This window comes from Heloderma suspectum, chromosome 2 (genome assembly GCF_057233095.1).
Source record: "Heloderma suspectum isolate Gila_16-S chromosome 2, 16-S_ref, whole genome shotgun sequence".
Classification (NCBI taxonomy): Eukaryota; Metazoa; Chordata; class Lepidosauria; order Squamata; family Helodermatidae; genus Heloderma; species Heloderma suspectum.
Window position 1 is genome coordinate 142,292,709 of NC_139459.1, and position 19,465 is coordinate 142,312,173.

The 19,465-nt window shown below is 43.4% G+C and overlaps 1 protein-coding gene across 3 annotated transcripts; it reads left to right on the forward strand.

The window, feature by feature from the left end:
- Positions 1-6,161: 6,161 nt before the first annotated feature.
- On the forward strand, positions 6,162-17,134 carry LOC146352888 (olfactory receptor 6M1-like). 3 transcript variants are annotated; one of them, XM_084835106.1, is made up of 3 exons: positions 6,162-7,691; positions 13,044-13,553; positions 15,695-17,134. In XM_084835106.1, the coding sequence occupies exon 3, from the start codon at positions 15,722-15,724 to the stop codon at positions 16,685-16,687; it is 966 nt and encodes a 321-aa protein (XP_084691232.1). In that variant the 5' UTR covers positions 6,162-7,691; positions 13,044-13,553; positions 15,695-15,721; the 3' UTR covers positions 16,688-17,134. The 3 variants fall into 3 exon arrangements, with proteins under 3 accessions (XP_084691232.1, XP_084691233.1, XP_084691231.1); XM_084835107.1 differs by lacking the exon at positions 6,162-7,691 and having other exon boundaries at positions 12,323-13,159; positions 13,513-13,553; XM_084835105.1 differs by lacking the exon at positions 6,162-7,691 and having other exon boundaries at positions 12,323-13,553.
- The last annotated feature ends 2,331 nt before the right edge of the window (positions 17,135-19,465 follow it).

Here is a 19,465-nt window from a genome sequence, read left to right on the forward strand (position 1 = left end):
CATTGGCCTTTTTTGCAGCCACATCACATTGTTGGCTCATGTTCAGCTTGTGATCGACAATAATTCCAAGATCCTTCTCACTTGTATGTTCTTGAGCCACGTATCCCCCATCTTGTAAGTGTGCATTTGGTTTCTTTTTCCTAGGTGCAGAACTTGGCATTTATCCCTATTAAATGTCATTCTGTTGTTTTCTGCCCAGCGCTCCAGTCTATCCAGATCACTTTGAATTTTGTTTCTGTCTTCCAAAGTATTAGCTATCCCGCCCAATTTTGTGTCATCTGCAAATCTGATCAGCATTCCCTGCACCTCCTCCTCCAAGTCATTAACAAAAGTGTTGAAGAGCACTGGGCCCAGGACTGAGCCCTGCGGTACCCCATTCGTTACCTCTCCCCAGTTTGAGAAGGTCCCACACACATATCATGTCTCCCCTTACTCTCCTCCAGGCTAAACAATCCCAGCTGTTGTAACCTTCCCTCCTAGGGAAGTTGCTCCAGCCACTTGATCATTTTAGTTGCCCTTCTCTGTACTTTTTCCAGCACTACAATATCCTTTTTTAAGTGTGGTGACCAGAACTGTACACAGTATTCCAAGTGTGGTCACACCATAGATTTGTATAAGGGCAGTATGATGTTGGCAGTTTTATTCTCAATTCCTTTTCGAATTATGCCTAACATGGAGTTTGCCTTTTTTACAGTGGCCGCACACTGGGTTGACATCTTCACTGAGCTGTCCACCACAACCCCAATATCTCTTTCCTGGTTGCTCACCGCTCTTATCCCATCAAGCTATACCTGAAGTTGGGATTTTTTGCCCCAATGTGCATCACTTTACACTGGTGTACATTGAACTGTATTTGCCATTTAGATGGCCATTCTCCCAGTCTAGAGAGATCCTTTTGGAGCTCTTCACAAAGGCCATCTTTGAGGCGAGGATCACACATGGTGGCCAACATGTACATTCTCTCTAGGGGCTCTACCCGCTGTACTAGGCCATCCCTCAGCCTTTTCATCACTTCCTGCATGTCTGGCAGGAAGTCCCTGCCCACTCTCCAGGAGCTCACCCATCTGCTTCTGGAGATGCCGGGCCACAGGGATCACCTGGCTGAGGAGGGCGGTGCTGGTGCTCAGGGTCTCAGTGGCCTCAAGGAACAGCTTGAGGATCACCACAAGCTAGGACATGGCATCCCACTGCTGCCTGCCCAAGGGTGCCTGGATGCTAATGTCCCTGACCTTTGACACCTCATGGACAGCATGCTGTTGCTCCATCATACGCTCCAGCATGAGATAGGAAGAGTTCCAGCATGTTACCACTTCCTGTACCAGTCTGTGCTGCGGGAGCCCCAACTCCGTCTCCTTCTCCCGCAGAAGCCTACTGCCCTTTATGCTGTGGTGGATGTGCTCAGCCACTTTCCTGCAGTTCTCCAACAGATTACGGATGCCAAACAGGGGGGTGGGATACACCTTGGTACTGCCCATTCCAAGGGCATCCCTCACAGTCAGGTTGAAGATATGAGCAATGCAGTGGATGCCTTCAAATCCACGCTCATGCACAGCCTTCACCATGCTGGCTCCCCCTGTCCACGACCATGTAACTGCAGGTGAGCCAGTCACCCCTCCACTATGAGCCACCATGGCGTCAGTGATCTCTGCTGCTGTGTGGGACTGGGTCCATGACTTGCGCATGAAGGAGGGCCCAGCAATACCCATCCTTCCCAGTCCCAGAAGTGCTGGCCATTACCATCCCGTGGCTGCCCATCAGGGGCAAGTAAATGTGTGTTCCACCACGCTGAGGACATCTGACACCTGTGATGTGATGTCCATCAGTGGGCTCCCCTCTTCCACTACCTAAGAAGGAGGTGCTACTCCTTTGGCAAGACTGCTACTGCCTGCACCAGCCTCCTCAGACAGTGACCTCCGGGCACTGCAACTGGCCTCTGCATGAGGTTGCCCTACACCAGGATGGACTATCCAGACTGGGGTTGAGCCAGCAAGGCTACTGGTGCTGCTGGTCCCACCAGCACCTTGCCCACCTCTGCCCCCGCCAAGACCCCTTAGATGCTTCATATTGGGGTTGCTGCACACCACAGTAAACAAACCAATTGTGTATGTAGTGCTTTGTACACCATATATTATATATTGTGTAATTTATATGTGTAGTGCCTTGCCCACTGTATTGCATGGACTTGTGTGTAGTGCTTTGCACACACACACAGCACACACACACAAAAGAAAAGGAGATACAGAAAGAAAAACTACCTACAAGTTAAGTGCACGGGGGGGGGGGATACACTATAAAGCCTAACAGAAGAGAAGGGGGGGTATTTTTGCATATATTTTTTAGAAAGATAAGAGTTGAAAATGGGAAGGGAAGAAATACAGGAATTGAGAAGGGCAAGTGGAGGGGGGGGGGGTGACCCAAAGAACAAGATAAGGAAAGTAGTACTTGACTAGTACCTACTACCTACAACCTAAGGGGGGGAGGGAGTACACTATAAAGCCTAACAGAAGAGAAAAGGTGTGTGTGTGTGTGTGTGTGTGTGTGTGTGTGTAAAATAAGAGTTGAAATGGGAAGGGAAGGAATACAGAAACTGAATTGAGAAAGGTGGGGGGAGGCAAAGAACAAGGCAAGGAAACTAATTTTTAAACGTCTTGGGTGGGGTTAATAAAGAATGTGGTAGAAAATAAAGGAAGGGAGGACTAATAGGAATAGTTGAATTGAGAAGGGCTGGGTGGGAAAGAACAATGACAAGCGAAGCTGCAGTAAAGCACCCACACACACACACACACATACAGATCCAGCTAGCCAACTCTCTCTCTAACCAACTCTATCTCACAGTGAAAGGAAAGTGGGCTGATCTCCTGTTAAATACAGCATACCCCCCCTCCACCACTGTCCCTGATTGGAGACTGCTGGGTTAAGTTCAGCCCTAATCTGGCAACTAGAGTTGCCATTCACTAAGGCTCACCATTTCCCCCTCCCTCCTCCTTCTCTCCCCTTCCTCCCTCCATCCTCCTCCTTGCCCCCTCCCTGATCTTTCGCAAATTGATACATTTTAGAGACAGGCTGTCTGGGCTTCAGAATGTTTTTAGAATAGCCCTAAATCTCCAAGGCGCACTGAGGCACTTCAGGGGTGACCTGCTTTGCTTTGGGCCACCTCAGTGCTATTCTGACCCACTTCGGAGCTCAGCGAAGCCCCCCCCCCCCGATTCGATTCAGGATTTGGACTGAAGCAGTGCAGGCCCTAACTGATACCACTTCATCTCTTGCACATTAAAATTTTCCTTTAAGATATTGAAACATAGAAACAGTGCCTTCTTCAAAAAGAATCTTTGACTATTTTCAGGCTTTCCCCCTCCCATTTAGATATCCCCTAGAATACTTACTTCATTAATTTTTTCATTATACATCAGAGGTAAAGGTGATATTCCAGATGTATCCACAAGCTATTATTCCTCCAGATCTCAAATATAGTCTTGACACATGCATTTTCTAACAATCTATCCATATCTATATTTTTTCTGGTACCACAATGCTTCTCCCAAACCTAGATAAATCCCCATTTATTTATAAATGGCAACACCTGTTTTGTTAGTCCGCTTCCAGATATGTGCTTATCTACAGGCATCATCATATTTTTTAAAAGAAAAGTAAATTAATTCCTCCCCTCTTCCAGGGATAAAGCAAGGTGGTCAACTGCAATCTTAAGATAATTGTTTGAACAAATAAAGCTATTTCACAAATTTGGCCATCCTTTCAGTTTAAAACTTGTGACCTTTAAGGAGATATTAACTAATAAGAAAATAACTTTTGGCAGAAGATTTATATTAATTGATGAAACCTTCCCATCCATGATAAGAACTCTGACCATCTCTTCTTATCTTCCTGAACTTGATGAAATACTGTACATTCTTATGATTTAATTCCACTATTTCTTCTACATCCTCTCTACCCATACTTCCAGATATTTAATTCCAGAAGATGTATGTTGTATATTCAACTGTTCAGACAAAACATTCTTCTTTTGTTGAGATACATTCAGACCCATCCAAATTGACGTTGAGAAATTAACTTTATAGCCAGATATTTCTAAAAAATGCATTTATAAGATGAAGTACATATGACATCTGCATATAACAATACCTTAGATTTTATTTTCTTATCTTTTAATAACATATCTCTTTAATAGAAGTGTGTTCCTTAATAGCAATAGCCAAAGTATCCATACACATAACAAATAGTGCTGGAAACAACAGACAGACCTGCCTTGTAGCTCTACTTAAACCAAAGGGGGTGATAATTGTCCATTGATTGCTACTTTTGCTGATGGGTTAGTGTACCCAGTTTAAGTCCCTTGCCTAAACTTTAGACCAATCTGAAAATGTTCTAGACTATCAAAAACATATCCCCTTTCCACCCTGTCAAACACCTTTTTAGCATCCATAAATAGCAATGCTCCTGAGTGCTGACCTGATTTCATTAATAAACTTCCTGATTACATTAGTCAACGACCACTCTTTTATAAGCCCTGATTGGTCTTTGTCTATATATTTACCTAATAACCCATTTAATCAATTAGCTAATAAAGTTGTCTATATCTTAAAATTTGATTCAATAAAAAAATTGGCTGAAGACATTAATAAGGGGTCCTGGTCTGGTTTGGGAAAAAGCAATTAGCTTATGTCCACAATCTTGTCCTATCTCTACATTTCATTTTATATTTCATAGTTTGAATCAATGGTTCCAATATTTCATCACTAAATTATTTATAAAATTCTGATACTGATCTGTCAGGTCCTGGCGCTTTCTCATTTTCACTGATTTAATTGTCACTCTCACCTCTTTTTCAGATCTTTTTCTTATCGTAAACAAATATTTTTATCTTAAACTAAGCTTGCTGTGTGGAACGGTGCTCTTTTTGTCCAAGGGCGGATCTCAAATCCTAAATCCAATTCATACTCATTCAGCAGGGTTTGTAGAGACCTGTATCCGTGAGATTTTAATTCAAAAGATATTTCCCCACTAAAGTTTGGGACCATAATTTGAAGCCCTACATTACCTATCCTCTATTTAAAAAATAAATAAATTACCTATCCACTACCAACTTGCTCCACTTGCTCTCCTTTGTGTCCTTTGTCACCACTATACCTCTGTTCTACCACATTGCTTAACAATGTCTCTGTGAATGTATTGGTTACCTTGCCATTACCCTTTTGTTCCCCGTAACTCTCTAAAGGAACAGTCCTATGGGTTTGCTGCCCATTAGATGGAAGCCTCCAGCGTCAGGGGCTTACACGAATCCAATGGCCTGCTGAGTAGGGATGTACGAAAGTCACTTACCTTTCACGGATTATGTTGATGGTGGGGGGGAGGCACTCCGTCCCTCCCCCCGGAATCCTGGACGGGGGGGAGGCGCTCCGTTCCTCCCCCCCGGAATCCTGGCTGGCTGGCTGTGCTTCGCAGGGATTCTGCGGAGCCGCCGGCTGGCTCCGCCAGCAGCCGGACATCCGGCCGCTGGCTAGCAGAGACTCAAATGGCGGCAGGTACTTCGTTTGTGTCCCTGCAGTCAGCCGTGATAGGCTACGTCAATGTTTACGTAGTCTATCACATCTGACTTAAAACAACAACAACAAGAATGCGCGTACATTTGCGTTCCTTATTTTGCGTTCCTTATTTTGGCACGTCTTAGTCTACGTCAAGATTTACGTAGACTAAGACGGCGAAAATAAGGGGAATGCAAATCATAGCGCTTAGTCTATGTAAATCTTGACGTAGACTAAGATGTGCCAAAATAAGGAACACAAATGGCGGCGGCCGTGGCCGCCGCCATTTGCGTACGTGCAGTTGTTGTTTTTTTTTAAGTCAGTTGTGATAGGCTACGTAAACATTTACGTAGCCTATCACGGTTTTTTAAAAAAAACCTAGCCATGATAGGCTACGTAAATCTTTACGTAGCCTATCACGTCTTTTTTTTTTTTAACTGGAAATGGCGGCAGCAGCCGGTCAGAAGACCGGCCACCGCCACCACCGGAGCTGCCGCCAACAGGAAGATCCGCCCCAGGTAAGTCTTGTCCCGGGGGTCGGGGGGGCAGACCGTTCCGCCACCGATTTTGGGGGGCCGAATGCGCTGGCATTCGGCCTCCCCGAGATCCACGGCGCAATTCTCTGACATCCCTACTGCTGAGCTGTTGCCGGCAGGGCGGGGGGGCAGCAGAGGCTTTTCTAGCTAATCTCTGTGAGCCAGTTTTTGCTAGAGAGGCTGTTGAGTCTGTCTAGCTGTGTCACACTGCCAGGGGTGGCACTGAGGCTGAGAGGTTTGTGGATCTAGTAGATCCAGGGCCTCTCCTTTCATTTACCTTCTCTGAGATCACAACCATTTTTTCCTCAATTCTTTATCCCTTTCTTCTAATTTACTAATTCAGACCATTGCTTATCCAATCTCATATCCCTTTCTGTCATCCAATGCGATGTGTTTTTTTTCTAATTCAGGCATGATCTTCAAAGATTCGAAGTTGTGAAGCTTCACATCACGGAGAAGCCCTGATTTTGCAAGAATAACTCTTTAATTTTAAAAAAACATCCAGAGCGGGGGATAGGAGGGGGGAAAATGTACGTCTCATTTGAAGGGATAGAATAACCTCCTGCTCAGTGCAGGAAGCCTGATTCTCAGGCTTCACCACACCAGGCTTTTTATCCTGCAACTTCCCAGAGCTTCTGCTTCTGGATTCTTTGCAGGATTTAAATATGTTCTTTACACAGCCAGTTTTTCTTTTACTGCCTGCCATTTACACTGGTGGGTGGAGCCTGGTGGAGCCTGGTGGGGTGTTATCCGATGTCAGCAGTGTTGTACACCCTCTGTCCACCCCCTCTGAGGTAGTGCCTCCCCCCTCTTGGCATGAACTTTTCAATTTCAACTTCCTTGCCTCCCCTTTTCACTTCTGCTGCCTCCAATCCCTATGTCAGCAACTTCTATATACAATCCAGAGTACATTTGGAGTTTCAGAAGTCTGCTTTTCCCCACCCCCATGTGCACAAGTCAGTCTCTGCCATACTGTACTAGTGAAACACCAGTATGCTGCACTTCTGAAATCCCCCCACCACCACATGAACAAGTCAGTATTGTCCTTATAAAAGAACACTTTGTCATTTGAGTATACACTGGGAGAGGGGATTGAGTGGTTTGCAACATTGTGGGTGTTTGGAGCAGCAGTAGTCTCTGCCATGCTGTACTAGTGAAATGCCAGTATAATCCACTTCCGAAGTTCCCAGTGTTGTTCCCAGAAGCAGAATGGTGAAGGGCTGGAGGTCAAGGGAGGTGCAGGAGGATGACACTCCCACCCAAGTGTTGTCACTAGGTGAGGTAACATCGCACCACCCAACACCTGCCTACACAAAGTGTGTCATAGTGCGATGTCAGCAATACACGGGCGGGTGATGGCAGATCCATTGTGCGGCTGCAAATAATACTGCATTTTCTGCTTATAGAAATATCACAGGGGACATCCAGTTGGAGCCATGTCATCCTGCAGTGACTTGCAGAGCTCCACAGGTTGCTTATCTCAAACAGCTGTGAAAAGGTTGAGAAACCTTTTTATCTTCCCCTGAAATTAAAAGGGGAAGCTTACAGTACCATCCAGATGAAATCTTCGAAGAACAGCTGCTTCTGCGGAGAAACAGAGGGGCTGAGATCTAAGGTTAGATGCTGGAGTGACATCTACTGAACGCTGTTTGAAACTCCTAAGCAATTAGGAGACATAAGGACAAATGGCTCCAAATAGTATTTCTGAATTTAAACTACCAGCAATATATGAGGACTTGTAATTAAATCTGCGTGTTTGGTTTTTTTTGTTTCTGCAATTATACTTGCTTGTTGTGCTTTTGAAAGTGGATGATGGCAGTATCAAAGGACAAAAAGAAAGGCTTGAGAACGCCACTCCCCCCCCCCCAATTGCTCCTCCGGCAAAGGTTTCTAGAAATGCCAGAGATGAAGAGGAGTTGCTTGGTTTGATAAAAACTATGTCTTCTCAGCTACCAAAGCAGTCAAAGAAGCTTGAAACAATTCAGGACTCAATCACTGCCCTTCAGGGGGCTGTGGATTTAATTAATATCTCTTTTCAAAAGATGGGATCGAAGGTTAATGCTCTCAAAGATCAGGTTACTGCTCATGAAACTGCCATGGAAGCTTCTCATAATATTTTGTCTGCTCGATTTTCTCAACTGGAGGCCTTCACACATAGAGTGAATCTACGTATCCTTGGTATTAAAGATGTGGCTACTGACATAGGTTTGGCTGAATTTATGGATAAACTTTTGCATGAGCTATTTGTTTTTGATTTTTTACTTGATATTGAGCATGCATATCATGTTCCTGGTTCAATACGTGGCACTAAAGGGATTTTTGGGACTGTTATTGTTCAATTTTCATGAGTCCCTACAAAAAATTATCTTATGTGTTTGGCAAGAGAATGAGGTGAGCTTTGGTGGGGATCAGCAAATGACAAGATTATGCTCTTTCCTGATTATACTAAAGAAATCGCTGACAGAAGAAGGCAATTCAACAAGGCGAGAAGTTTGGCAAAGCAAATTAACATGCAGTATCATATTAAATATCCAGCTACATTTTGCATTCTTTTTGAAGGCCAGATGAAAAGATTTTTAGATCCTGATGCTGCAGAATCATTTTTAATTGGTATTAAAATTAAAACAAGGGAACCAGCTCTGTCAGCCTCCGGAGCTGGAACTTAGCCATCTTTACTGTTCTTTTGAAGTGCTGTTTGGGCTATAGCTGATAAGATGTCTAGGCAGTATGCCAGAGTAAATGTCTGCATATTTCTGTTATCTTTCTCCTTTTTTATGTTATATTGTAATAAAATGCCTATTTGTGTATGTATGGGTGTGTACACATATAAATATATTTTTAGATATGATATTACTTAAAATATACAAATGATTTGCTTTTGTTTTTTATCTTTTTCTTAAACTTCTTATATATTTCTTTTTATTATTATTATTAATAGCATTATGTGATTATTATTATTACTATTTCTTGTTGGCTAAACCTTTAATGTTTATTAATACGCGTTAACTGAATGATAATATTTGGCCACCCCTTCATGGATCACTGCCTTGTTGTGGTGAAGAGTCTTGCATAACTCAGTGAAGCCATAAGCTATGCCATGCAGGGCCACCCAAGATGGACAAGTCATGGTGGAGAGTTCTGACAAAATGTGGTCCACTGGAGAAGGAAATGGCAACCCACTCCAGTATTCTTGCCAAGAAAACCCCATGGAACATATCACAAGGCTAAAAGATATGATGCCAGAAGATGAGCCCCTCAGGTCGGAAGGTGTCCAATATACTACCGGGGAAGAGCAGAGGGAATTTCCAAGTAGCACCAGAAAGAGTGAAGCAGCTGGGCCAAAGCCGAAAGGACACTCAGCTGTGGATGTGTCTGGTGGTGAAAAGAAAATCCGATGCTGTAAAGAACAATATTGTTTAGGAACCTGGAATGTAAGATCAATGAATCAAGGTAAGCTGGAGGTGGTCAAACATGAGATGGCAAGATTGAACATCGACATCTTGGGAATCAGCGAACTAAAATGGACAAGCATGGGTGAATTTAATTCAGGTGACCATTATATCTACTACTGCGGGCAAGAATCCCTTAGAAGAAACAGAAGGAGTAGCACTCATAGTCAACAAAAGGGTGGGAAAAGCAATACTGGGGTACAATCTCAAAAACGACAGAATGATCTCAGTACGAATCCAAGGCAAACCATTCAACATCACAATAATTCAAGTCTATGCCCCAACCACTGAGGCCGAAGAAGCTGAGGTTGATTGGTTCTATGAAGACCTACAACACCTTCTAGAACTAACACCAACAAAAGATGTCTTCTTCATCATAGGGGATTGGAATGCTAAAGTAGGAAGTCAACAAATCACCGGGATAACAGGCAAGCATGGCCTTGGTGTACAAAATGAAGCAGGACAAAAGCTAATAGAGTTTGGCCAAGAGAACATGCTGATCATAGCAAACACTCTTTTCCAACAGCACAAGAGGTGACTCTACACATGGACATCACCAGATGGTCAGTATCGAAATAAGATTGATTATGTACTTTGCAGCCAAAGATGGAGAAGCTCTATACAGTTAGTAAAAACAAGACCTGGAGCTGACTGTGGCTCAGATCATGAGCTTCTTATCGCAACATTTCGGCTTAAATTGAAGAACGTAGGGAAAACCACTAAACCATTCCGGTATGACCTCAATCATATCCCTTATGAATATACAGTGGAGGTGAGGAATAGATTTCAGGGATTAGACCTGATAGACAGAGTGCCTGAGGAACTATGGACAGAGGTCCGTAACATTGTTCAGGAGGCAGCAACTCAATCCATCCCAAAGAACAAGAAATGCAAGAAAGCCAAGTGGCTGTCTGATGAGGCTTTACAAGTAGCTGAGGAAAGAAGGGAAGCGAAAAGCAAGGGAGAAAGGGGAAGATATACCCAACTGAATGCAGAGTTCCAGAGAATAGCAAGGAGAGACAAGAAGGCCTTCTTAAATGAACAATGCAAAGAAATCGAAGAAAACAATAGAATGGGAAAGACTAGAGATCTCTTCAAGAAAATTGGAGATCTCAAGGGAACGTTTTGTGCAAAGACGGGCATGATAAAGGACAAAGAAGGCAGGGACCTAACAGAAGCAGATGAGATTAAGAAGAGGTGGCAAGAATACACAGAAGAACTATACAGGAAAGATCTGAATGTCCCTGATAGCCATGAGAGTGCGCTCACTGAACTTGAGCCGGACATCCTCGAGAGTGAAGTCAAGTGGGCCTTAGGAAGCATTAGTAACAACAAAGCTAGTGGAGATGACAGTATTCCAGCTGAGCTATTTAAGATCCTAAAAGATGATGCTGTTAAAGTGCTGCATTCAATATGCCAACAAATTTGGAACATTCAACAGTGGCCACAAGACTAGAAAAGGTCAGTTTACATTCCAATTCCAAAGAAGGACAAGAGTACCAGAGTACCTTACCTGTCTCCTGAGAAACCTGTACGAGGGCCAAGAAGCAACAGTAAGAACCGGACATGGAACAACCAATTGGTTCAAAATTGGGAAAGAAGTACGACAAGGCTGTTTATTGTCGCCCTGCTTATTTAATTTATATGCAGAGTACATCATGAGAAACGCCGGGTTGGATGAATCAGAGGTTGGAATTAAGATTGCCGGGAGAATTATCAACAACCTCCGATATGCAGACGATACCACCCTAATGGCAGAAAGCAAAGAGGATCTAAAGAGCCTCTTGTTGAGGGTGAAAGTGGAGAGGGCAAAAGCTGGTTTGAAACTCAACATTAAAAAAATGAAGTTCATGGCATCTGGCCCCATCACTTCCTGGCATATAGAAGGGGAGGAAATGGAAGCAGTGACAGATTTTGTTTTCTTGGGCTCCAAGATCACCACAGACAGTGACTGTAGCCATGAAATTAAAAGACGCTTGCTCCTTGGGAGGAAAGCTATGGCAAACTTAAGACAGCATAGTAAGAAGCAGAGACATCACCTTGCCGAAAAAGGTTCGTATAATCAAAGCTATGGTTTTCCCAGTAGCAACATATGTCTGTGAGAGAGAGCTGGACCATAAGGAAGGCTGAGCACCGAAAAATTGATGCTTTCAAACTGTGGTGCTGGAGAAGACCCTTACAAGTCCCCTGGACTGCAAGGAGGACAAATCAGTCAATCCTAAAGGAAATCAACCCTGAGTGCTCATTGGAAGGACAGATACTGAAGCTGAAGCTCAAATATTTTGGCCACCTAATGCGAAGAGAAAACTCTGGAAAAGACCTTGATGCTGGGAAAGACTGAAGGCAAAAGGAGAAGGGGACGGCAGAGGATGCGATGTCTAGATAGCATCACCGATGCAATGAATATGAACCTGAGCACACTCGGGGAGAGAGCAGAGGACAGGAAGGCCTGGCGTGCTATGGTCCATGGGGTCACGAAGAGTCGGACGCGACTGAACGACTGAACAACAACAACAATATTTGGCCAAGGAAATGGATCGTTTGCTCCCATTCCTTTGCTATAAGACTGAGGTTATGATACTGAAAGATAAGGTTTACCATTTGTGGTGGAGCAGATTGAAGATTTAATAATACTTGCAATGTTTGGAAGAGTACTGTATGGGTATAATCTGCAACTGGATTTATATTTGGATATTTGGTTTGTTCTTTTTGAAGTTTAATATAATCCTTTCTCCCTCCCCCTTCTTTTGCTATCCTCCCCCCCCCCCCGCCCCAGAATATTGTAATGTTGGAAACTGAAGATTCTGATTATGTTGTTGGTCGTGTTTATTTCATTTATAAAAATAAAATAAAAATAGATTAAAAAGAAAAGAAATATCACAGGGAAAACAGGGGGAAGGTGCAGGACAGCTGCTGCAGGACAACGATGTCTTTTATTGCATGCAGGAAATACCATGAATGAAGAACGACAGTCGCACCAAAAAAAAAAACACCATGTGAAGGCATCCAGAGAGAAGAAGTAAACAGGAACGTTACAGTCCTTATATTAGCAAAGCTGAAGATTAATTTTAGGTGGTCAGATATGCTGATTTAAGTCCCTTTGAAATCAGTGGGGTTTAAGCTAGACTGTGGCCAACCTAATATGTAAGAGCAAATACATCTATCTATATCTATACAGAGAGAGAGAGAGAGAGAGAGAGAGGAGATGTTATTTAATTTTAAAGTATGCCAATCCAAAATTGTCCTTTGCCTTAAACTACAGGGGAACTAAAAGAGCTGGCTAAGTAGAAAGTCAGGACAGGTGAAAAATGCAGGGTGATTTTAGATGCCCCAAAGGTGAGAAAACACCTGACCCTAAGAAATGAAATCATAATAATAAGCTCTCATCTATCTTTGGAGACTGCATAGTCACCATTTCGGTTTCATCTGCATTAATGGTGCAATGACTAATTGTCTTTCTACAACAGGGTCTTACATATTTACTTCCATATTTACTTTTTTATCTTCCTTTGGGGAAGGCCCTCTATTCCCTACAGAGGCAGATGCCTGTTAATGACTGCACACTTTAATTTCTGAAGGCAGGAGCAGAGATTCCATACTAAAGAATGAAGATACATTTGCAGCACAATTGAAGGTGAGAGAACCTTATCTTCATAACCAAATCATATTAGAGAAATGAAAAAGAGAATGATGCATAGAAGCAATCATTCGAAGGTTGCAGTCCAGTGAACACTTACCTGGGAGTAAGTACTCACTTATTTGTGAGTAATGCATAGGATTGTACTGCAAATTAGCAAAATTCAGGATACTTTAAAAAATGTAACCTAATTAAGACTTTACTGAGGTCTGCTGTGTGAAGATGAATCTTTTCAAATGATAGGTCTTCTTTGGGGAAAGATTTCATAGCTCAGCTAGCCATGAATTTCTTATTATGAGGTATTACAGAGATGTCTGTTAATGACTGCACACTTTAATTTCTGAATGCAGGAGCAGAAATTCCATAAGATGCATTTGCAACACAATTGAAGGTGAGAGAATCGTATGTTTCTTAACCAAATGGTATTAGAAAAATGACAAAGAGAACGATACATAGAAGCAATAATTCTAAGGTTGAAATCCTATGAACACTTACCTGGGAATAAGTCCCATTGTATTCAGGATTCCACTGCAAATTAGTAAACTTTAGGATACTTTTAAAAATGTAAGGTCATTAAGACTTTACTGAGGTCTGTCATGTGAAGATGAACCTTTTCAAATGATAGGTTTTCTTCTGGGAAAGATTTCATAGCTCAGCTAGCCATGAACCTCTTATTATGAGGCTTACAGAGGTTATGTTAACAGATGTAAAGCTTTTTGACTAAAATATACCTGTTTATATTCCTGAAGAACTATTAGTCAAGGAGGTATTAACTCCCTGATTCCCAACTGAAATCAGTGGGACTTTCTTCTACTCAAAGATGATGGCTCCAAATTCAGAGATCCTCATTTGCAGCAGTGGGCTGCAAGCAAGGATCTTTCCACCAAACAGAAGACCAGCACCAACACCCACTGGGAAGGGAACAGGGAAGGAGAAGATTAGAGCTGGACTGCCCAAGTGATTGGCACTGTCAGCATCACCTATCCATTTCATTGAGTCAACCTGCAGCCCCAGCCTGATCAGGAACAATGTCTTTGCATCCTGGGTGCTAGATATTGATTCTGTCTCACACACACAAAACAGCCTTTTCCACATGGGCAGGGGGACTGACACCAGAAGAGTGATACATGTACAAAGGCCTGTCCCCACCGATTGCCCTGGGTGTGATCATGCAAGACCTCAGAGATTTTCTCCCAGCACACAGCAAGCTAAAAGATCCTTCTGAGCTTTGTAGAAAGAAACCACATAATAAGCCTCAGTCTAGAATATTTCCCACTTTGATGGCACCTTAATCCGCAAAATGCTTTTGCAATTCTTATTTATTTTTATCATCACAATGATTCCATGAAGCAGGTGAACAATTTGAATTTGCCCAAGGCAACCCAGTAAACTTGATGGCTAAGCAGGAATTTGAACCTGAGTCATCAGTGGCGCAGGGACCTCAAGACACCATCCATTGCCCCACGTGATGGATCCCAATCTTGATGGTAGGGCTTAATCCACAAGGTCACAGAAGAAAGAGTGTCTCAAGAAGCACGAGTCTGGTCTGTAAAAGCTTCTGCAACAATAACTTTGATAGTGATGATGATGATGAAATAAAGTAATATTTATAAAACAAAATTATATACAAGGAGGACATATATTATTCAAAATGTCAGAACTGAAAGAAGAAATGAACAATTATATACAGCCTATGATAGACTCAGTGCAATAACTCTCCGTAGTATATTATCCAATGGTTTAATTCAGTTCCAATAGTCCAGATATAGGAGGCCATTGTTTTTGCAATCTTTTCTCACAAATCTTCCCTTCCCAAGCCCATTTAAAATGCAGTACCTTATACATGAAAGTTAAATTCTAATTGCTTCCATTCCTCTAAATTTGGTAGAGTCCTTTTTCCAGTTTGTGTGTGTGTGTGTGTGTGTGTGTGTGTAAAAAAAAGCTCCCCATTGTCAACAAATTGAAATTTGCCACAAGTTGTTTATGATCTTTCGGAACATATCCCAATAATGCAAGCACTGGTGATAAGGGAATCTCATAGCCCAGTATGTCCTTGATACATAAAAAAAGAGCTTGCTAATATTTTTGTATTTACCACAATTCCACCAGATACAAAAGAAAGTTCACCTAACTCTTTGACATCTCCAACATAAAAGAAATGTGTTAGTCTTGCAGATACCCCAAGACTCTGTTGTTTTTGCTTCAAAGACTAACATAGCTATCTTTCTGGAACATTATTTCCCAGGTATTTATTTTTTAAAACCTGCACAAGGACGTTTTTGGGACAAATCTAAGATACAGTAATGGGGTGTGATCCCTTTGAGAGCAGTGGTCATATTCATAATTACTGGAGATTGTTTAATAACAGTTGCTATTAAGTGGTCTAATCACTCCCTCAGATTCTTTGTCCTTATTTCTAGTAAGTTATTTTATACACAAAACAGCAATCTGACTCATTCTCCATTCTCTGGGATAGTCTGATGTGAGTAATTTTCAATTCTCTTGGACGCACACTGTTTTTCATTTCACTAGGCGAAGCACAGACTGGATGCAGTGGTGATGAATGACAATCACAGTCTTGGTCGGATGGTAACAGAATTCATTCTTCTGGGCTTTCCTCAGGTACATGTGCTGGAGGTCTCCCTTTTTGTGGTCTTCAGTGCAATCTTCACTCTCACCCTCTTGGGGAACCTAATCATAATCACAGTTGTGATTACAGATTCCCGTCTTCACACACCCATGTACTTTTTTCTGGGGAACCTCTCTCTTCTGGAGATCTTCTTCACCTCAGCCATTGTCCCCAAGATGCTGGCCAACCTGCTGGCTAGGAAGAAGACTATATCCTTTCCTGGTTGCATTGCTCAGTGTCACTTCTATTTTTTCCTGGGCTCCACCGAGTTGATCCTCCTGACTGTGATGTCCATTGACCGCTATGTGGCTATATGCAACCCTTTGCGCTATGCTCTCATAATGAACAGAGAAGTCTGCATCTCTCTGGTGCTTGGCTGCTGGGTGGGTGGGTTTTTGCACATCCTATGGCCAACAGTGGTGATATCTCAGCTCCCTTATTGTGGCCCAAATGTCATCAACCACTTTTTTTGTGACAGCACCCTGCTCCTGAAGCTTTCCTGCTCTGACACACGCCTCATCGAACTAGTTGATGTGCTTCTTGCCTCCATAATGCTTATGGGCACCCTACTGGTCATCACAGTATCCTATATGTACATTATCTCCACAGTGCTTAAGATCCCATCAGCCACTGGGAGGCACAAGGCCTTCTCTACCTGTGCCTCACATGTCACTGTGGTGACAATCTATTATGGCAGCTCCATCTTTATGTATGCCCAGCCAGCACAGAGCTCCTCCCTGGAGTTCAACAAAGTGGTGGCCATTCTGACAGCTGTGGTAACACCACTTCTCAACCCTCTCATCTACAGTCTGAGGAACGAGAAGGTGAGAGAGGCCCTAAAAGGAATGGTGAAATGGAAAAGTGCTTCCCAGAGAAACATGGAACCTTTGTTATGATGTTCAGATACACATAGATCGTTCAGGCAAATGACAGAAAGGACCCTTTCCTCCTAGCAAAGGTTTCCCACTGACTAGAGGAGGAGCAAAACACTAATCTTAAGAAAAATGTATAACATAATGTACTTATGAAATTGCTGCCCTCTCAAATTACTACCAGGGCAGTTCTACTAAGAGGGCTCTCCAGGTGCCGCTCAGTCACCACTGCTGCCACTGCCATGCTCCTTTCTCTCCCTGTTCTTAAATTTAAAAGAAAAAAAATCCTTGCCAGGCCACCTCTGGCTTCTCCAATTGCTGTGGCCAGCTGCTGGTACTGTGCTGCCATACTTGGACTCGGAAATCCTGGGGCCTATCTACATTGCGCCCGCCACCGCAATGAATTCGGTGTCCCGTTGGGTTAAACGCTCTCACATTAAAATGTGATTATTCACACTCACCCATTTTCCCCATTGCAGTGCTTCATCGAATGCATGAGCTCGGTTCACACTCGAGCACTGTGCTGTTTTCCTGCTGTTTTCCTGCGCATGCTTGTCTGATCTCGGATGCTAAGCGGGGTCGGCTCCAGTCAGTAGTTGGATGGGCGACTGCCTGGGAATCAGGCTTCCTGCACTGAGCAGGAGGGTTGTTCTATCCCTTCCAATGAGACTAAGTTTTACCCCCTCCTATCCCCCACTACGGATTTTTTTTAAAATTAAGGCATTATCCTCGCAGAATCGGGGCTTCTCCACAATGTTTTTTTTTTTCCTTATTGAGGCATGATCTTTGAAGCTTCGAAGATCATGCCTCAATTAGAAAAAAAACATTGCGAAGAAGCCCCGATTCTGCAAGGATAATGCCTTAATTTAAAAAAAATACATCCACAGCGGGGGATAGGAGGGGGTAAAACTTAATCTCATTTGAAGAGATACAACAACCCCCTGCTCAGTGCAGGAAGCCTGATTCCCAGGCGGTCGCCCATTCAACTACTGACCAGGGCCGACCCCGCTTAGCTTCCGAGATCAGACAAGCGCACGCACATCCAGCCTTTTGCTTGTTGCTGAGGAAATGGGGGCTGCTGAGGAAGCTATGCGATCGGTAGCTGGAAGAAGACATGGGGCTGTTGAGAGCTGTGATTGGATAGGAGGGAAATACAAACACTGCCATATATGGACAGGCATATGGACAGGGGGAGGGGACTACGACCAGATATGGTAGCGAAGGCGGAAAATCGGAGCACATTAAGGGGAAATACTGGGATATCAGGATATTGAAAGCGGGAGCACGGAAGTGGGAAATTCCGGTTCCAAGTCGAGGTGGCTACTGTGTAGTGTGAAAGGCGGGCAGTGAAACCTCATTGGAAGCGGAAAAAAGTGGTAAGTGTAGATCCAGCCCTGGTCTGGCGTGACGGTATCATCTTCAGGTCTGCACATGCACACATGCTAACTTCCATGCATGGAGGGAAAGGCTTTTTGAGGATACCTGGCAACGGGACACGCTTGCTGCCTTGGGGCACCTTTAAAAACAAACAACCCAAAAACTGGCTCAGCACAGGCTCTTAGCCTCAGCTAGCTGATCGGAGAAAACCCCTTTCCTTCGCAAGGGAAGGGGTCTTTTGTGCGATGGAGTTGTCGCCCATGAGGGCAACCATTGAGCTGTAAAAGAGGTGGGGGGGGGAGAAGGAGAGAGATGTGTGTGCACACACACTCACTTGTTTGCTTGCTTGCTAGCTATTTCTCCATTTACTTTGAGGAGACAGACTAGACCAGCACAATCCTGGTATGTAAACATCTTTAAATAGGGGGGCGGGAGGGGGGTATATTGTTGTTGTTGTTGTTGTTGTTGTTGTTGTTGCTGCTGCTGCCCTACCACCACCACCCTTTGCTTTAAATCTTGGATGTCACAAAGTGCTTTCTCTGTATTGGCACTCTTGATTTCAAAGACAGTTCATTCAGTTTCCTTCTCTGTGCAATGTGGGTTGCTGTTGGAATGAAAAAAAAGGTGGCTTGAAAGGAGTGCTTTGGCGTGGATCATTTATTATTATGATTGTTGTTGTTACAAGGATGGATTCTGAATGTGGTTCTGAGAACTTGCTGCAGCGTGTGACTCTGGGTTACATCAGCACTGTAAACTAGTCTATAGCTGTTATACCCATATTGTTGCAAAGAAGAGTAGTATATGACATCATTGCAGTGTTGTTCAGAGTTGTTATCAAGTTGGCTAGTGCATTGGGGGGTTGGTTTTTAGGCAAATGCAGGGGGGCAGAATAGGACTGTGGAGTATTTAATGAAAAGAAGGATACTTACTTTCATTTCCTTCATTAAATGCTTTCTATGTGTAATTTCCTTCTGACCTCACTGTTTATAAGCCCACCACCACCACCCTCACATCATGTACCATATAAAAACCTGCAATGCACAGATGGTGATTTCACATGCTAGGGAGGCTTATTATGAATATAGTGTAAGACCATTGCATTTTTCTAGTATAATTTTTTTCACTTCCTTTTATTACATTTATGTTCTGCCTTTCCTCCCCATTTTTGCCCTCACAACAATCCTGTGAGGTAGGTTAGGCTGACAGTAGTGACTGGCCCAGATCATCCACTGAGAAATGGGAGGCATTTGCTGGTCCTCCTCAGGCAGCAAAATGTCCTGGGCCAGCCCTGGCTGTGTTTGTGTGCGTCTGAATAAGGGCGTGAGTCACTCTATGTCTCCTTCTTGTGTGCGTGTTTGTGTGTGTATATGACAGAGCGCTTCAGTGTGTGTTTATGTTTTCTGTGTCTGTGCGCTGCATGCTGTA